The 19,392-nt window shown below is 41.6% G+C and overlaps 1 protein-coding gene across 3 annotated transcripts in view; it reads left to right on the top strand.

Moving 5' to 3' along the window:
- The window catches only part of WAPL (WAPL cohesin release factor), a 56,294-nt gene that overhangs the window by 8,908 nt on the left and 27,994 nt on the right, over positions 1–19,392 (top strand). For all 3 annotated transcript variants that reach the window (XM_015866005.2, XM_015866006.2, XM_015866008.1), the window contains 2 exons: positions 7,961–9,010; positions 12,597–12,715. In XM_015866005.2, the coding sequence (XP_015721491.1) occupies positions 7,961–9,010; positions 12,597–12,715 (1,169 nt within the window). The remainder of the gene's footprint in view (positions 1–7,960; positions 9,011–12,596; positions 12,716–19,392) is intronic.

Below are 19,392 nucleotides of genomic sequence, written 5' to 3'. Positions count from 1 at the left end.
CAGCACAGGTTCTGTCCAGCTCTGCCAAGTCATGTGCTGGGTGCCTGAGTTAAAGCAGTCACAGAATCACAGAATGACCTGGGTTGGAAGGGACCTCAAGGATCATGTAGTTCCAACCCCCCTGCCTGGCAGGGCCACCAAACATACACCTTTACTAGATCAGGTTGCCCAGGGCCCCGTCCAACCTGGTCTTGAACACCCCCAAGGACGGGGCATCCACAACCTCCCTGGGCAGCCTGTTCCAGGGCCTAACCACTCTCCTAGAACTTCCCCCTAACATCCAACCTAAATCTTCCCTCTTTTAACTTAAAACCATTTCCCCATGTCCTGCTATTGTCAGCCCTTTTGAAGAGTTTACTCCCCTCCTGCGTGTAAGTTCCCTTCAGGTATTGAAGCAATGGCTGTTTAGATACTAAATGCTGTATCACTGAACAGAATGGCTGTATCCAGGTGATATGCAAAGAAACCAGAAGGTGTCTTGTGTCTAACAAGCTGTATGCTTAGAGTAACCAGCTGAAATGAGGAGCTGTAGTGTAATTAAAATAGTAAATTTGGACTTTGCGTATAAATTACTTCAGAATTTTCATGTTCAGGGTGTATGAAAGGGAAAAAAAAACCCAAAATATTTCTAAGGAATGTTGTTTTGTGATAGCAATAAATTAAATCATATTGATTTTGGGTTTTCATGGAACTCTGCAAAATAGTGTAGAACTTAAAACGTCTTCTAGGAAGCAAAACTGTTCAGCCTGAATGTGAACTTAGTGGGGAACTCATTTTGATTCAGAGTGTAGAGAGTGAGCATTACTTAGAATCTTTAATCATAGCTTTGGGAGATGGTGGTTCTGTAATTTTATCTGTTGCAGTGAGTGTCAGCTATGAAACTGGTCTTGAGAGCCTAATCTTTTGAGGCTCTTATGCATCTTATCCTCTGTTTATGCCTGCTAACAGATCTTGCGGGCATCAGTGGATAATGATGTTATCTAAGTGGCAAATTTTGCCCATTTCTTACAATTGTTTATTTTATATGCATAAGCTTTTCATTTTTTTTTTCATTTTTTTTTTTCAGTTTGCCAGCTGTTCAATCATAGGCAGAAGGAATTTAGTCCGTAACCTTTTCTCCTTACCAACCATAATATTTGATTTCCCACGTACGTTAGAAGAAAGAAACTAATGAGTTTCATTTGAATATTTGGAACAAGAAGATGGCTTTTTCTACAGCTAGTAAATCTGTCCAAACCAGTGAAGACACTGTATGTCTTGGTTGGGCTCTCTTCCCAGAAATGAAGAATATGATACAAGTACCGAGTGAAGATTAGTCTTTTCCTTTAGCTTGGCCAGCTTCAAGTTGTAAAGTGATGTAGCTTTATGCTCTGGAAAATTGGTTAGAGTTATAACTAAGCCGTAATAAATGTTCCTGAATATGGAGGAATATCAGGCATTGCTCATAATGAGCTCACAAACTGCTTCCTCCATCTTGTGTCAGTGCTCTGTTCACATACTGGATCCCATTAGTTTGTGTGCCCTCAGTAGTTAGAGATAACAGATAGCCGGGTCCTGGATGCCAGTCTTCACTTTTAATCTTCCTGCCTGCTTTTTTGATGTTTCTTTTTCTTGCTTTTGCCTCTGCCTGGGTGGTCAGACGTCATTTGGAGAGGAATAGAGGAGCATCAAGTTGGATTCATGCCACCTGCCTGCCCTTTGAAAGACGTCATTGCCTTTGACTAACGTTAACATCTATGCATTCAGAATAAATTCTGTGAATTTGTGTGACTAATAATAAAGAAACCTAGTTTAAGTCTGAACATTAGTTTCCTGTGGAGAGCAATTTAATCATGGTCTTTTCAATTTTAAAATGAAGGCTTTTCCAGGTGCCTGCACGGCAGTGAAGGTGCATAAGGTCCCATTCAGTGTAAGAGAAGGAAGGTACGTCTTTCATCCATAGCTTCAGGAAACATGGGTTAGTAGTCACCAAGAACTGGTATAAATGAGAGAAAGCTAACGTAGAAATCAAGTTAGTAGCACTAAACTTTAATATTGTCTGCACTTTGTAGAGTAAACTGAAGAAATAAGCATTATTTTTGCTTATGTATTATCATTTTGACATCTTAGCCTGTTTTAATGTTAGTGTTAAAAAATATAGGTTGTCCTTCTTTTATGTCCTAGTTAGCTGGTTTTGGTTGAATTCCAAATGCTAAGGAGAGATGCTACAGATGCATTGCTATTACAAGTGCTGTGTAGGATGGAGTTGAATTGATTCATTTCTTCCTTCACCTTCTCCTCTTTCTGCACACCTATAGACAACACGCAGTTAGCATTGGGTACCTAATCCTATTTAGAGCAGTGAAGCAGTATGAGTTGCAGGTGGGTCAGTGCTCTGCTACCCTGCAGCTCTTCTGAGCAGCACTTTGCATCAGGAGTCACTGTAGTTACACTGAGAGGCCGGCCTGAGAGTAACTTCTAAACGACAGCAAGGCACTAAAGCTCTGCTGCTTAGTTGTTAACCAAAGGATATAGTGTTTGACTTCAGGCAATTGGTGTTGGACTGGAAATGATGCTTTGATTTCATGGAGTTGCAATTGATGTTTTCAGCCTTGGAGCTAAGCTGCATAGTTTTATAAGTTAATTGGAAATTAGATTGAATTGAAATAGGGGCTGGGGTGGGATTAGTGTATAACCACCGTTTGGTGATGTCTGGTTTGGGTGATGGTATTTTTGCCAACAAGAATGTTAGGTTTCCAAAAGGATTTTTTTCCATCGCCTTTGTTTAGGGTTGTGTGTTAGTGTATGTTGTACGCTGAACACATTGAGGCTGAGAAATCATTGTCTCTTGCAGGTTGTGGAGCTACTGGCAAGACTTGAGCTTTTATCAGAACTTCAGTTTTCCTTGTTGAGTAGGAAATACCTGGTCAAATGCCAGATAGACAGTGAGAAGTGGTGGGAGATGCTATTAGTAATTCCCTTTCTGCATTATCACGCTTAGTGCTTTTAGGCCCTGCCTGGAGCAAATTGTGACCAAGTTGGAATTAGTGCAGCTGTAAACACTGTTTTGGTGTACCATGAGCAGGAACGAGGATGGTGCCATAATTGTACCCTAATGCTGGATGTGTAACACCGGGTTGTTTCAGTACAGTGTTGTTACTGTAAATATTCTGTAGTGTCATAGGAGATATGCGAGCATAGCAGCTGGAGCTGTATGAAAATTCCGATGAAGATCTCTGAAGCTGTCCAAGCAAAAGTCTAAGGAGCTGTAGTTTGTCTTAATGGAACGTGTAGGAAGATGGTAGAAATCTTGGAAACGCTGCAAGCTCCTGAGATGGCTCCTGTCCTCTCCTCTTCTGCCCCCACCTCCTCAGGCACTTCAAGTGGTTTCTGGTGTTCTCCAGCTTCATTGCCTTCCAGAATCACCAGACAGAAAGTTTTGCATGAATGACTCTGATAGTTTTTGAGCCATGTGAACAAAGTGATTTCTCAGTCCTCTTTTTCAGTTGTCTGCCCACGGTAAGACAAGGTCTGTGTTAATACCGGTGGTCCTGCTCAACTGGTCCAGCTTGGCATTTGCTCTGGAAGAGCTACTGGACTTTGTTTTTTGTTCTTTAATCACAGAATTTAAATTAATTTAACTTTAAGACAATATCTAACAAAAGATGGAAGGTAAGAAGCATACTGGAGGTTGTTGTACATGACCTTAAAATGAAAAGACAAGCAGTAGCTCTAGAGCTAGTCACTGTAACTACAAGGCCTTTCCTGTTTGGTTGGATATATGGACTAGCATTTAGGCCATGTGTCTAATAACTGCCTGTTTATGTTAAGCATGTATTTGACAAAGAAACGTGAACAAAATATTCACTTTATATCCATCTAGTCTAAATTATGAAGTTTTAGGTTTGAGTTTGTTCAGTGATTAGAAGTTATTGTTGGAAAAGCTGGAATATTACTGGAATAGCAGTGGGATTTGGAGAACTCGGTTATGTTCACACATCCAGAATGTTTTTGTGTATCTGGAGAAATATAATTCAAATATCTTGCAATACATGAACTTGATTTTTTGTGTCTAGTGATTATCAAAACTGATTGGGACATTAATCACTGTAGTCACATACCTAAAACTGAAGTTGGGTTGTTTGCATCTGACTGAGAACATCTCAGTGTGTTCAGTGAGAAGGAGCAGGAGTTGCACTTCTTATATTCATCGGCAGTTCTTAAGACATCCCTACGTTTCTATACTAGACCATAAAATAAAGCACAGGGTTATATGCGGGGGTATTATTCCTTTATCTTGTAACCTTATTTTGCCCACAGTTGGTTAGATTGGTTCTCTCATGCTCTAGTAATTAAGTTCTAGAGACTTAAACACCAAACAAATGATGATTAGTGCGTTGTTACGGTTCTTAGAAATGAACTAACACCTGGAAGAAAGACCAGTGAATTATATTGTTATGTGATACTGCTGATCCAAAATTACTTGGGAGATTATTTTTCCTGTCACATGAACCCCGAAAGAGCTTAATTGCGGTTAAAATTAGGAGGACAAATTATACTGTCTCTTTTAAACCACAGAGTATCTAATCATACACATTTAATACTCCCAATTTTTTTTCATATCTGTGCATTTTACTTCTGTGGGTAGATTGAAATGCTGCAGTTTCCTGCGGTCCCGCTGGCTTCAGCTGTAATAACCAACACAGATGGAGATGGTAGTTTTTACAATCAGGAGTAGATAATTAGGATCAGTGGTGCTGTGCACCTTTAGCAGTAGGTGAGTGGTTTGCAGTGAATAGTTCCAGGAGCTCGTGCTTGCCTGCTATTGATCTGTGCTGATGAGAGGACCAGCTATCCCTTGAGGAGGTGCTCACCGGAATGTCACCATTCAGTTTTACTCCATTTTGTTCTTAAGAATTTAGAGAACATGTTTGCATATGTGTGTTACAGGGTTGTCATGCTTCTTGGGACTCTGTAGCAGCAGGGAGTTTGTAAAATGACAGATTTGTGTCCATGAGGTTTGTTAGTTTATTTGTAAGCAGATTCCCTGTGTTTTTGTGTTTTCTTTTTCCTTTATTTATTAATTAAAGTATTGGAACTTCAGTAGGTGAGATAAAGATAGATATTTGTTTGGCCTCTTCAGTCTGATTTCCAGGCATGATAATGTACATCCTCCTGAATGAGGAAAGGCAGGGAGACCTGGGATCTTCAGTGTGGCAGAGAAGGCTGAGGGGGGATCTCATCCCTGGTTATGAGTATCTGAAGTGTGGGAATCACGTAGGTAGGCAGGCTCTTTTCAGTGCTGTGCAGCATCAGGACAAGAGGCACTGGGGCAGAAACTGGAACACAAGAAACTCCATGCAAACACGGGGAAGAACTTCACTGTACAAGTGATGGAGCACTGGGACAGGCTGCCCAGAGAGGAAGTGGAGTCTCCTCTGGAGACGTTCAAGATCCATCTGGATGCTGGCCTGTGTGGCCTGCTGTGGGGAACCTGCTTTAGCAGGGGGTGTTGGACTCTATTTGCAGAGGTCCCTTCCAACCCCTGCAGTTCTGGGGTCTTATTTTGTGCTTTATGATGATGTAGACAGTAGCTGTGACGATAATGATGGAAGCCGTCCCAGTTCAGCCAGCACAACCCAACTGTCAAATAATTCAGAATCTGTTTTTAAATGGGGACAGCTGTGGTGTGATGTGTGTGTGCTCATGTGTATTCCATTCCATGGGAAGAATTGATTTGATTTGATCCTGATATGACACGGGATAGAAAAATCACTGCCCTACCAGATAGGTGTACTGAAACTTGTTTGTAGAAATTCAGCAAAACACTGAGTAAGCAAACACTGGCATATGTTAATTGTATGTATTTTCAGTTTTAAAACTGTGGAATAGGAGTGTTAAGACTGCAAATGGAATGTAACTTAATGAGAGACTGAAAATCAAATTCTGGAGGTTGAATTTGCTGGTTTTCATGCCTGTATACTAATGTAGCCTTCAGTTGTGCAGTAAAATGTAACATGGGAGAAAGAACATATTGTATGCTGTCAGGTGCTGTAGTATTGGTTGGGCATGTCAGGTTATCACTAGCGACAAACTGAAATGGGAGTATCAAGATTTCCTGTAATAGGTACTGATAGTGGAAGACCGAGATTGAACAAGATTCCATTGCTGAGCTGGTTAGGATTGATGTTCTTTAGAGAATTTAGTATTCCATTTTATGTACGCTGTGAAGAGGGTTTTTTATTGCTAGCTGGCTGTTGAAGCTTCAATGTCAGACCTGAGGTAAACTCCCAGGAAACTTGGATGCAGTCTGAGATGCTGCTCGTCCTTTATCCCTGAGGAGCTGCACCTGTGGTTAGATCTGTTTCCTGCAAAACTCAACTGGATAGACATTTCTTATAGTACAATTCCTCTCCTTGTGTTTTCAAGTTCTGTTAGTATCAGTATGAGCATGGATGGGCATCTAGATGATGCAATTTTAATTTTAAATGAAGAAAAAAATCCTAGAAAAGTTGCTGATGCTTCCTTTCCTCATTAAGAATGTTGGAACTTTCTGGTCAGTGCAGTGGAATTTATACCGCTTGGGTAAATGGTGTCTGATGAAGTTTAGAGAGGTCAGGACTTGTGCTGAAGGCTGCTGAAGTCTTCATATTAATGGTGAGTTTGGGAAGCATTTGCTACATAACAGAGCGAAAGCTTAGGAGTTTGCTTGCTATGAGTGGAGTGTCCTCCATTACTGTGTCGTTCTGTACCTGTTTCTCTTCTAGCATTTTGTTCTACTCATCCTTGTCAGAGCTCCTTCTGTGTCTATGGTACAGTTTGTCATGGGAGACCAAAAGCAATGGTTTCTTTACTAGAAGTTTTGTCTTTCCTGTCGTTACCGTAGTGTGAGTGTTGGCCAGATTTGACAAAAACTGCTCATGACTGATTTTCTTCTTGACAGTGTAAAATACAGGTGTAGCTGTGGGTCAGACAACTATAAGAACATAGAATCTCAGTATGGCCTGAGTTGAAAAGGACCACAATGACCATCTGGTTCCAACCCCCTGCCATGTGCAGGGTCTCCAACCAGCAGCCCAGGCTGCCCAGAGCCACATCCAGCCTGGCCTTGAATGCCTGCAGGGATGGGGCATTCACAGCCTCCTTGGGCAACTTGTTCCAGTGTGATGAACTTGAAACAGCTGTTCCTTGGATCTATAGAAGTACATGGTAAAAACTGCTCTTGAGAAGTAATTCACTTAACAGTTTGTGATGAGAGTCAGTTGATCTCTTTTTCTTCGGAAGATGTGAATATTTCAGTTGGATGCAGCAAAATGAGATAACAGTTGCTGAGATGTGTGCTGTGCTGTTCAGGGTATGTTGATCAAGACTGTTAAGGTACAAGGTGTAAGGATCTGTAGCATTTTTAGTGCAGGTCTTACTGGATTACTGGTTTCAGTAGCTGTATGGTTAGTGTGGCAGGCAGGGAGTTATACTACAGTTTTCAGGAAATTAACTTAATTGGTATGTGTAGCCAATGCTGATTTCTGTTTCTACTGTTACAATACCTCGCTGCTGCTTAGTTCTTAGATCAGAACGTACAAATGAGTGGCTGTAACCTGCTCCTGCAGCCCCTTTACTGAACATAGTGGGCAACCATAATGTGTCTCGTGGCATTAAAATTGAGCATGTGCAAACTTTGCCAGTCCTCTGATTCTTATGTGTCACATGCTTAGCAGTGATGGATCCTGTGTGCGTTCAGGGCTTGTTTTTCTTCATGATGTATCTGTTTTTAAAGTGAACTTTATTTCAAACTGGGGTGTGTTTTTGGAAGTGGTGAAGATGCCTTATTATAACAGCAGCTGTAAACTGGAAAGCTTAGGAAGCCAAACAGTATAGGTTGGGAGGATCAAAACCCTTTTCCAAGTTTGTTTGCAAGCGTGATTGTTCTTTTAATAGTGCTTTTTAGCAATAATTTTGTCTTCTTTTTTTATGTGTGCAGATAAGATGCAGAATTTGAATGCAGATGATGGGAAGAACAGTCATTTCATCTTTGAGACTGCTGAAGACAGTAACAAAACAAATCCTGAAACTACGGACTCTTCTGGATACAAAATTGAAGCCAAGGACTTGCCTGATTCTTGGGACTCCCATGCTGGGAAACCAACAGACTCTGTATCGGAAGCATCTCAGACGAAGGGGCCTTTAAGAACTCACTTGTATGAATGGGACGATGAACCTGAAGACTCCAGAACTGGAGAGTATGTATTAGATCTTGACAGTGAGCATCACTCAGAGATGAAGAGCAAGGATGAGGAGGGTGATAAAGAAGATGCAGAAAATCCAAAGGAAGCCATTTGTGAAGAACTTGTGCAAACTATTCCTAGGCCAAGCAACTGTAGGACATACTGTAGATCCAACAAAGCAAAACAACAGGGGGCAACAAACTTTGACAAGCTAATGGATGGCACTAGCCAGTCTTTATCCAAAGCAAACAATGAGTCAAATAACGATGGTCTGAACCCAGCTAAAAAAGCTTCTTTAAGTAGTGGGACCAGTCATAGAGGGACGGTTGGACGGACTAGAGACTACACTGTTCTACATCCATCTTGCTTGTCAGTTTGTAACGTTACCATACAGGATACCATGGAACGGATTGACGAATTTACCACAGCAACCCCTGCTGACTTGGGAGAAGCTGGACGTTTAAGGAAAAAAGCAGACATTGCTACTACAAAAACCACAACCAGGTTTCGACCAAGCAATACTAAGTCCAAAAAGGATGTCAAATTAGAGTTTTTTGGGTTTGACGATCAAGATGAGGGAGAGGGAGACGAAGGTGCCTCTAGAAGTTCTGGGAGTTCCAATTACAAAATTAAGTACTTTGGGTTTGATGACTTGAGTGAAAGTGAGGATGAAGATGAAGAGTGGCAGATAGCGGAAAGGAAAGCGAACAAAAAAAGAACTAGAGCTGCACCGTCACCCTCACAACAGCCAACCACTGACAACAGTGAGAACTGTTCCCAGGATAATCAGGTCAATACTAACACAGGTAAGCAGAGCTCTTGTAGAATACACATAAATTACTTAAATTCAGCTGACCTTTATTTTGTTCTTTTTGTAACGTGCTGAAGAGTTTGTGAGATGCTGCCCTCGGCTCAGAAATACAGAAGTGACATCTGCTTATTTTTTGCTGTGGTCTTGCTTGCTGTTTTGCATTTGTCTTGTTATATCCCTTATGTCCCTTAGTGCAATGACAGAGGTCAAAGGATTTTCTTTCTTTAAAGAAGGTTCTTACCTCTTTCCTTACACAGTGCATGCAGTTCTCATGTCTGGAAGGCATCTTTCTCCAGAAGCAAATGCAAAAACTGCTGAGCAGAGAGCAGAAAATTGTGCTTTTTGAATGTATTTGTATGTAGCTGGAACTTTACTCAGGAGAGAAAGGCTGTGGGGCCTTTTGAGAGCATGTCAGCATGGTGGCTTCATGCGTACCTCTGCATGTTGAAGAACTGCAAATTGGATTAATATTGCAGAATCCTGTTCCTTCTCTAGGAACTTAGTGGTCCTTCACTTGGGAGCATGAAGCTGTCACAAAGTTTTTATCCATTCCTTGAAGGGTAAGACTTTGTCTTGAGGAGAGTATTCAAGTCTAGCCTTAGAAATGCTAAAGAAAGTGCTGTTTTACTGTACAATTAGTTTCTACTGAAATAATTGAGAAATGTAAGTTGTTAGGAAAAGGTGTTATTTTCTCTGTTAAAATTACAGTGTTTCCTGAGAACAGGATTGTCTGTAGGACATTTGAAGCAAAGGTAAGTATTAGTGCTGATGATTTTTGTGAACGATAGGAGGAACAACTTGATACAATACAGGAAATGTTTTCAAGACTAAGAGTGTTTCTCTAATTATGGTGAGACACTTGCATTCCAACCTCCTTAAAAAATGGGTTTCACTTACAGGGTCACTTATGAAACGCCCTATATGAGTTCTTCTCTCTGACAAGTCTTTGTTTGGCCATTTATCCCAAGGGAAAAAAGTCTCTCATACAGTTAAGGCAGCTGAGATGCTGATCCTTCAAACAATCCTTTCAGCTGCTGTGCTTTGGAGCCTCAGTGTGTCTCCAGTTGTTTGCATACAGCACTGCAGTCACAAAGGAGAATGTTATGTTCTGGGCTGTTGCAAGTTATTTCAGACATGTTTTGAAGAGGCTGCCTTGGCACAGGTGGATGTAGGTTTGTTTGCTGGAAGTTCATGGCTGGGGGAAAGTAACTGTAGTAATACAAACATGGCCGTTTCTGCAAATCAAGTTATTGGAAGCTCTAATGACCTAACGGACAGTGTTGTTACTGCAAGGGAAGATGCAGAAAAAGTCAATCAAGTTTGTTAGTCTCGGACTGTCTCATTCTAGCCACAGAAGCAGCCCTGGGATGTGAAGGCCTTTGGAATGCCAGGGGCTAAATATGTGAATTGGACCTTGCTAGATCAGGAGCAGTGCCCGTGTCATTCCAGTAGCTGGAATGCAGGATGATTCCAGTAAAGAGAAGCTCTTAATATCAAAGCGACTTAATTGCTTGACTGTGAATCAGTTGGCAGTTGTATCCAAGGGAAATCTGAAGTAATGGTGAAGACAAGGAAGTCTTAACCAAAAATATCTGTTTGAAGCTGCAGCTTTGTATGGCACACCTGCTTCTTTGGGGTGGTGGTATGCTACTGGAATAACTGAGCCAGCAGTTTGTTTTCCACAAAGGACCCTTTCTCCTTGCTCTTTGGTTTAGGTTCGAAAAGCTGGTAGGATGTGTATGCAGTGCTTTATGATATCTAGAAGGCCACTAAGAACATTGCTCCAGTAAAAGCAATCCAGATCACTTTATGAAATTGACCGTAGAAGCATTTGGTATTTGAGCAGCATCCAAAAATGCAGTGTGACTTTATAATAAGTAGAAGTTAAAACCAGTTGAAAAATTGAATACAAATGTATTTAATTTGATTGAATTAACGTCACACAGGAGCGGAATTTCAACAAAAGCTTAAATGATTTAAAAATCGTGGCTTAATCGCTCTAGAGCGCTACTAATCGTTATTGATCACAACAGCAGCTCCAGGTCTTGCAGCAAAGCACAACTGAGGTTGATGAAGTGGATGTAAACACATCCTGCATTTCTAATCACTTCCCTGTTTGCAGTCACTGTGGCCAAGTGAGTTACTGCTTAGCTTTTAATCTGAAATAGAAGGCCGTGTTCCTGGTGGCTTGTTGGGCCTTCTGTGGGGATTGCAGTCAGGGCCTTTCTTCTCTGAAGCGTTTCAGAATGTTAAGGATGCGTGTCTGAGCAGATGGATTTGATTCCTAACTGGTAAGTTCCAGTAAAATACTGAACTGAGTTCTGAGTAGACTTCAGGGTAGTTTTGCATTATTTCAGTTAAAGGCAGTTAGAGCTGCTCTGTAATTATTTCCTCCTTAGACTAAATTTATCCGAACACCTTATAGAAAGTCACAGGTCAAGCTGTGCTGACCCCAACTGAACGGAAAACAGCTGGGCTGAGTGGGCTGGGGCCTCTGCCTTCCCTGCTGTGGGTGTTGCTGGGGCTGTTCAAGTTGACTGATGCAGAATGTTTTGGGGACTTGTTTGCAGAATAGTTCTGTACACTGCACTAGCTAAATGTTGAGTAACTGCAGTTTGACACTCCGTTGCTTGGTTTGCTTTCAGGTACTTCTTTTCCTAGGACTTTGGCTGGTCTTGTTCCTTCAGTGTGCAGAGGATTAGAGTAACTGATCCAGCCTGCTTCTGGTTTTGCAGCGCAAAGCTCAAAAAGCAGCAGCTGCTTCAGAATAGATCAGTTTTCTAAACTGTTCATCAGATGAAACAGTGCTGCTCAGTGGCTCTCTTTATTGCTCTTTTGAAATTTTATGGTAGCTTCGGGTTTATGCCAAGTAAAAGAACCTTAGCTGGTCACCGAGGGATAATGTTTCAAATACAGCAGGAGTTTAAAGAAGAAAGTAGGGCAAGGATTTAATTAGATAGTGAATTACAGGTTTGCAGTCCAGAACTGGGTGATACAAATACTGAGGCCACAGGTACAGAGCATGTTGGCACAGCTTGCAGGGTCACTCTGAGCCTCCTCCTTCCTTGGATGATGGCTGCTGGTTTGTAATGCTGTTTGCAGAAGATGCAAATACAAACAGGTTGCTTTTGTGACAAGCCAACTAAGATCAATTTGTCTTTCCTGCTCTTGCAGTATGAAGTCTTTTAAATCTCATAAGTTTTTGAAGGTCCTCAGCTCTGATTTAGTTTACCTACTGCTGAGATGTGGCTGTAAGCTGCAAATACCCATGTGTGGTGGGTGACCCGGCCTGTATGGGGAAGTCATAACCTGAGGGCCACAGGATAAGGTAGGAAGTGCTATGGTGCTGTGTCTTGTAATGCATCACTGGAGTACTGCAGCATTCCAGTTGGTGAACCTGAGCTGCATGCAGAGCTATGTCTGGCTTGAAAACTGGTTTCATGATAAAGATGGTTGGATTGGTTTCTTACTTCGGAAGCTGTGCTTGTTGAAATGTTAGATGCAAGAAATGCAATTCAGTAGTTCAACAGTAGCAGTTCATCGGCTCTCAGTAAAGGCTGTTCTGTAATTTCCTTTCACAGATCTTCTGGAGTTTTCGGAGGATGCATCTGGTGTGCCTGAAGGCAATAAAAAATCCACAAATAAACAAGGTGATAAATCCAAGGAAAACACCAGGAAGATTTTCAGTGGGCCAAAGCGGGTGAGTAATCGTACCATAAGTCCTTATTTTCATTAACTCTTCATTGTTAGTGTTTCTTCTTGTACATTAAACAGGGCTTTTGTACTAGCTTATACCTGTTCTTGAGGTGATGTTGTCTTTTAACATTGCATTTTAGGCCTAGAAAAGTAAAACCTTGAAGTGAGAACATCCTTGTTAGCGAGTATTTCACTTCTCAGATGCAGCCTGTGCACTGCTAACTCACAGCCTTGATGGGTTCCCCCTAGGTGATGGATAAGGCAATGCACCATTTGATCACATGCATGTTTTTTTCTTGTCTCTTAAGGAATCTCTATCACATTATGGGGCTGAACCCAAAAGCTTAGAATTTACCATTGGTGTAATCTCTCTAAGAACAAGTGCTGTTTAAACATGGAAATGCGAAATGAAATAAAGAAAAAAGACAGGTTCTATGTCCCCACGTACCCCAACTATGTAGCATTTGGTGTCAGTTGTTCATAGTTTCCTATTGTGAACAAAACGTGCTTATTTAACTGATGTTAGTTCTTTTGTCATGCTGCCTGTTTCTATAGGTCCCTCTGTATTTTGAAGCTTTAAAAACATGCATACAGCCAAAAATTGATTGAGCTGTTAGGTGAAAAATTACAGTGGTGGGATCTGTGTAATTATGACCCGATTGTCCAGGACACCCATTTTAGTGCCTTTTAGTATGTTTGTTTCTGCATAGCGTGTTCCCATGTCTGGAATAGAGAGTAGTCATCTCACTATCATTGCAATCCAGAACCAATACACCGGGAGAGCGGAGTCTGGAGATGGAAGTGCTTTTGTATTTAAGGTTTCCTTCTGATTCCTTAAGTTTTCCAAGTCCTGGTGATACTGATTCACTGTTAAATGTTAAAGTATGAACACTTGGATATGCAGAGGAACGTACTGAGTAGTCCAACAATTCAAAGTCATTTTAAAGAAATGATTTTCCCTTGGAATCAGTTTGAAAAGAACAACAGTGGTTTGGTAACACCCTACAACTTATCGTAAAGCTGATTAATCTCTTGTTTCAGTGCAGATATCGATATTACTGGTAGTGCAAAGGAGCTTCATGTGTTACTTTGGTTAAGTCAGGAGGGGTTGGTGTTTTGTTTTTCAGAACTGAATTAGTATTGCTTGAATTGTAAGAGTTCCTCAGTTTGTGCTGATGTGACAATGATTCTCACACAAATCAGCTTTCTCTCAGTGGACGCGTTACAGCAGATTGAAACGTCACTACAGAAAATGTTAATGCAGCCAAACCTGTTTTGCTGTATTTTTCATCAGCGTAAAACATCTGTGGGTGTTCTGGTAAATATGGATTTTGTTGGTTAGTTTTAATATTAATATGCTTCACGTATTTGGTAACAATTGTTTTTTATACTTGAAATCTGTGGGGGTTTGTAGGAGAGCTGTTGAATACATACACTGGAGTTAATGTGGGGTGGGGAAGAATACCAGCCATGTTGTGCTGTATGGAGATAAATAGATTCAACTACGAAGTTCTCAGTTAGGAATAAACTTAATGCAAGTGGGAGATGTGAGAATGAAGCAACCTTTTTGACCTGCAGTGGTATAATAGGCATAGAAGCAGAAACTGCTGTAATTGCAATTTGGATTTTCAAGTGTAATGTTCTCTAATCATATGGCTGTTACATGGAGTTAATAATAATAAAATAAAAAAAGCTTGTGAAGCTTCTGATGGTAATGAGAGGCGCTATAATTATCGCCCTAAATTATACATATAAACTCTTAATCTCTATTCCTTTTTAATGGAATTTTCTTTCTGGGAATGAAAAAAATGAACTCAAAGTTCTAACCTGACCTTAGCAGCCTCATCCTGACTGAAAATGCAGTACAGTGAAGTTATTGCATCCTCACATCATTTCTTTCGTTCTTCCTTTCTTGCTTTTTTCCTTGCAGGAATGAGCAGATTAACTCTTAATTCTTTCCTGCTAGGCAGTGATGTATGAGGTATGACCCTCTGTGGCAGACTTGAGTTGAAAGGCAAACGGCTCTATTACTTGGGAAACAGCAGGTGATATTGTTCAGCTTCAGTAGATCCAGGGAGCTGAAGAGTTCTCCCAGTTTGTGACCAGCAGGGCTGCTGTTAACCTTCATGTTTTTGGAAATTCAGCTGTTCTATTCCAATGTTGAAGTCCAGTTATTGAAAGTTTGAGCTAACAGATATTAATGACTTGCTTCTAACATTAAGAGCAAAGAGCAGGTTTCTGAAAACTGCTTTTAACATAAGGAACTCGCTAAAATAATTGACCATTCATACATACAAAAATGAGCATTGGATTTGAGATAGTTTGTACATTATGTTAGGCATGTGAAGTCCTAACCTGACTTCTGCCTTTAAGTGGTTTAATTCTCTTTATCCCAAGCCTGAGTGACGGGGAATATTATGTTCTGTAGCAACATAATTATGCACTTAGAGTACATAAATACTGGCATTACTTGACTTGCAAATTATGGGTGGGAGCCTTACATGAGTAATATCTGCAAAAGTTTCTTTGCAGCTGTTTACAGTTTTAGTTCAGCTTGTTCAGTAACTCATTCTCCAATTAGGATCTTTTGGGAACTCAACATGGCTGTGATATGCCTGCCTGTATGTCCTGCCTTTCCTCTTCTGGGGATGAAGCTGATAATTAAGCATACACAAGGTTTTTTGTTGCTGTGGTTCAGATCTACTCAAGACTGAAGACTTGAAGATAGGGACTGAATGGTTTTTTTTCCCCTTGGTATTACAGCATTGTGCTTTTTACTGTGTGTCCTTGGTGGAAGTTCTTCCACCAGCACAGAATGCATTGGAGTTCATCTTGTTGTGCATCTCAGACAAAATGGGGAAGAAGAAAAAGACAAATTCAATGAGTGGTTTAGAATGAAAAGGAGGAAAAAGGCTGACAAGTAGTTGGTGAAGCTGACTGTGCTCTCCTTATCCCCCACCTGCTCGCTCCTGACCCTTTGCTCTTTGTCATAAGGCAAGAAACTGAACTGCATTTAAAAATAACTCACGGAAAGGAAACATTTAACACAAATCCTGGTCTGCTTCACCAGGAGACCAAACAATTGTATCTGCTCAGTTAGGGGAACCAAAGAAGAGGAATTAAGTCATCTTTAACCTGGTTAAGTCAACATTGCAACTGAGAAATGCTCACTAAACGCAGCCGGCGTTAGGAGGATTACACACATTGCTTTGATCAAGTGACATTAATAGAGTTAGACATGACTGTAGTGTTGAATACATGAATGAAATCATTGCCAAATGCAGATGTGGCTTAGCCCAAAGACTGCTTCTGAACTGTGAGGCCAAGACAAAGATTCGCTTCAGTCATACATTGTTTTTTCCAGCTTAATGTAGTTTTTATGAGCAGCAGATAGGTTTTGTGTCCAGCTGGGTGCAGAAATGTGCGTTTTCAGAGTGCTTTTGGGGTAGGTTGGTAGGAAGGACCAGTAAATCTCTGCTGTATGAAGAGCACAAATTTCCAGTGAGACTGGTTATCAAACTTCTGCCAATTCAGCACTTCATCGCTTTTTCCTCTTGCATAACTTCAATGTGATCTGCAAATAACACTTTGCTTATTATTTAACTGTATCTTGCCTGTCCTCCGAGGGCTTTTTTTGCCCACAAGTAGGTTGTTTTTATGGAGTTACCATATCCCTCTTTGAGAGTTCAGGCACCCTGAGGAAGCGCCAATCCTTCAAATAAAGGTGTGACTTGTGATCCTCTTGTTCTTAGTAGGGGTTGTGGCAATGCAAGTTGAGGGGCATCACCTAACAGATTTCATGGGCTGATCTGAGCCTTTTCCACTGGCGCTGCATGCTGACTGGAAGCTGGAAATACCAGCTAGAAAGAAGTGCTGTGTCTGGCTTTACTTGCAGCCCGAGATGAAGTGTTTTGAAATTGAAGCAGTAAGAATCCATGCGTGGCTCTGCTTTGGCAGCGCAGTCCGGCTGTGAGCGTGGTGCTGACGTGCGGGAGGGGATGGGCCGGGCTCTGCGCTCAGCTGTAGTTTTCCACTCGGCTCATGTTGCAGTTTGCTGTGGGTACGTATTGGAGATACACTGCAAGGAATATTGGTTTGCTTCCTAGCAAGTGAATCTGCATTTGCACTAATCAAACCGGGGATTTGAAAGATATTTTTTTGGATTTGGTTTTAGTGTGTGTGAAGGTTAAGCGCACAATCTCGGTTAGTCTTGGTTAATTATTTTTCCATGGCTTTATTTCAGCAAGTAGTCTTTCAAAGTTGTGCTCTTTCTGCCACACCCTTTCCATAAGCCTCACCATGTGGCTCTTCTTAGAGAGAACTGCTTGCATTCAGTTTGCACAACCACTGGGAGAAAGGTACGGTGCTCAAAGGACCACCTTTGGTGATTTCAACCAGCTCGCACTGAATGTAATGAACTCTTAGGGCCTTTTTGCATCATAAATTGGGATTTCAGAATACCTTTTGTTGATGGGACAGATGATGAGCTGACATCTGCAGTTCTGACTCTGAGGACTTGAGCTGATGATCCAAATACACTGTAAAACACCCGGCTGCTGTCAGCATGGCGTGGGGCGGCCGTCTGCCCCATCAGCACTTGGACACACAGCAGCAGGCGGCCCTGACAGCCTGTGACAGCAAGCTGCTGCTTCTGCAGTGCATTCCTTCCATCTGCTGGCTGCTGCTTCTGGCACATGCTCTGCCCAGCCCTGAGCTTGAGCGCGTTTGGTTCCTGTGTTTTTTATCCAGTAACTATTAGTGGCAGTGATGAATGACTGGCAAGCTGCTCTAAGCCAATGAGAAGCAATTTGTGTGCCTTGAGCAACTTTTGGATTGCTGGAATAAAAATGGATCTAGAAAAATAGTAGATTTAAAACCTGCTCATTAATGATTTGTTCATGATTTTTTCAAACTAGTCTCATGCTGATACGGTTACTTTACTCTTTTTTTTCTGTAGCTGGTAAACAGGATTCTAATGGAGGCTCTTAGGTGTTCAGATTAGTCACCTAATTTGAAGAGTGAAGCAGCCCTGTAATTCAGCTGTATTGAGCTGGGGCATAACACCTTGGAGCTATCAGCAAAAGCAGATGTAGGAGTCGGTCTGTCATCTCGCAGATAGTCATTAGACTCTGCTCAAGATTGTTTTCTTCCCACTCCTTCATCTTAAGCCCTGGCAGAGATGGGTGTGCCCTTGCAGATGCTGGCTGAGATGCTGCCCTGCTTCCTGGGCTGCCCTCTGTGTGCAGTTTGCCTCTGCAGCGGTGATGCTGACATAAGCACGTCCCTTCTCCCATGCAGTGCTGCAAACAGGGTTACTGGTTGAGACGTAGCTTTGGTTGTGCAGGAGGCAGGGTTGCAGAGTGCAGTGTGAGGATAATTAGGTCCTTGTATAGGGAAGAGGAAGAAACAATTTCTGAGTGTGGAAATGCACCTGGTGTGTACTTTACATGCTCAGGGATATCAAGTTGAGTGGAAATCATTCAGTATCACAGAGGAAGGCCTTGTGTTTTATCCTTACGGCTCCTATTGTTATTAACTCTTCTTAGTCAAGAGCCAAAGATCCACTGAGGTGTTTTGAAATGAGATTCTCTTGCCTCTTTTACAGTATTCCCCACCCCCATCCATCAGTTGTGTAGTTCCCTGTAATTAACTCAGTGTTCCAGTAATTAGGCAACACAGGATAACAGTAGGATAAATGCTGTGTTGCACAAGGCTTCAGTGCTGCAGAGAATTCTGAAATGCCTAAATACTGAAAGAGAGCAAAATAGAGCAGTTTAAATTGCCTGCAGAAGCTTAACTTATGTGCAGTTGAAATGAACGAATAAACATGAAACTGTTTTCACAGCTCGCATGTGCTGTATGAGCATGGCCTGTTCACTCAGCTCTGTTGGTGACCATACTTACATGAGGTGCGACATGAGCAGATACTGAGGGTGAAAGAGTTGGTGTTGAGGGTCTGGAGTGTGTGCATATAGCGATGATGTGGGCAGAAATTCTGTCTGGCTGATAGTTGTTCTGCTGTCTTGATTTGAAGTGATATGTTTCCAAGTATTGTGATGATGTGTCTAAACTGTTGTGCCCTCTCCCTTTTAATTAGAATTAGTGTATGCTTCAGGCCACACCACTGACAGTAGCCATATGGCTTCTGCTTCAGAGCTGACCAGCTCTGATTACGCTCAGTGTAAGTAGCATACAGAGCACCATTATTTGTGTTAAAGAATTAATCTCAAGTTGACCAAACGATCCCATTTCTTCAGGTTAAATTTTCATGTTCTATTTGGCTGTCGTCCATCTTGTCGTTCCCAATAGGTCTCCTTTGGAGCTTGAAGGATGACTTTCCTTTTGCAGTTCTTCAGAAGTCTGGAGCAAAGAAAGCTTCAGTGACTTTGGTTTCTGCTGCTGGAAGTCTTCAGCCTAGTCTGACAGCAGCCAGCTTATAGCTGCTAAGCCATGTGCATGCACAGTGGTTTTTCATGTCCTGCCTGTATGTAGGGAGAACAGTGACAAGGAAGATGCTTATAGGGAAGATGGAGAAAGGGGAGAAAACACAGCCTAAAGTAGACTGTTGTCTGGCTCTTGGTCTTGCTCCTTGGGGTATTTTCACCCCACCATTCGACTTCCTTTTCTTTCAGCCTCTTTAGAACCACCAACTGTATGCCCAGTCTAAGTACTTGTTCTTTG

This window comes from Coturnix japonica, chromosome 6, assembly GCF_001577835.2.
Source record: "Coturnix japonica isolate 7356 chromosome 6, Coturnix japonica 2.1, whole genome shotgun sequence".
Lineage (NCBI taxonomy): Eukaryota > Metazoa > Chordata > Aves > Galliformes > Phasianidae > Coturnix > Coturnix japonica.
This window is presented reverse-complemented; position numbering and strand designations above follow the sequence as displayed.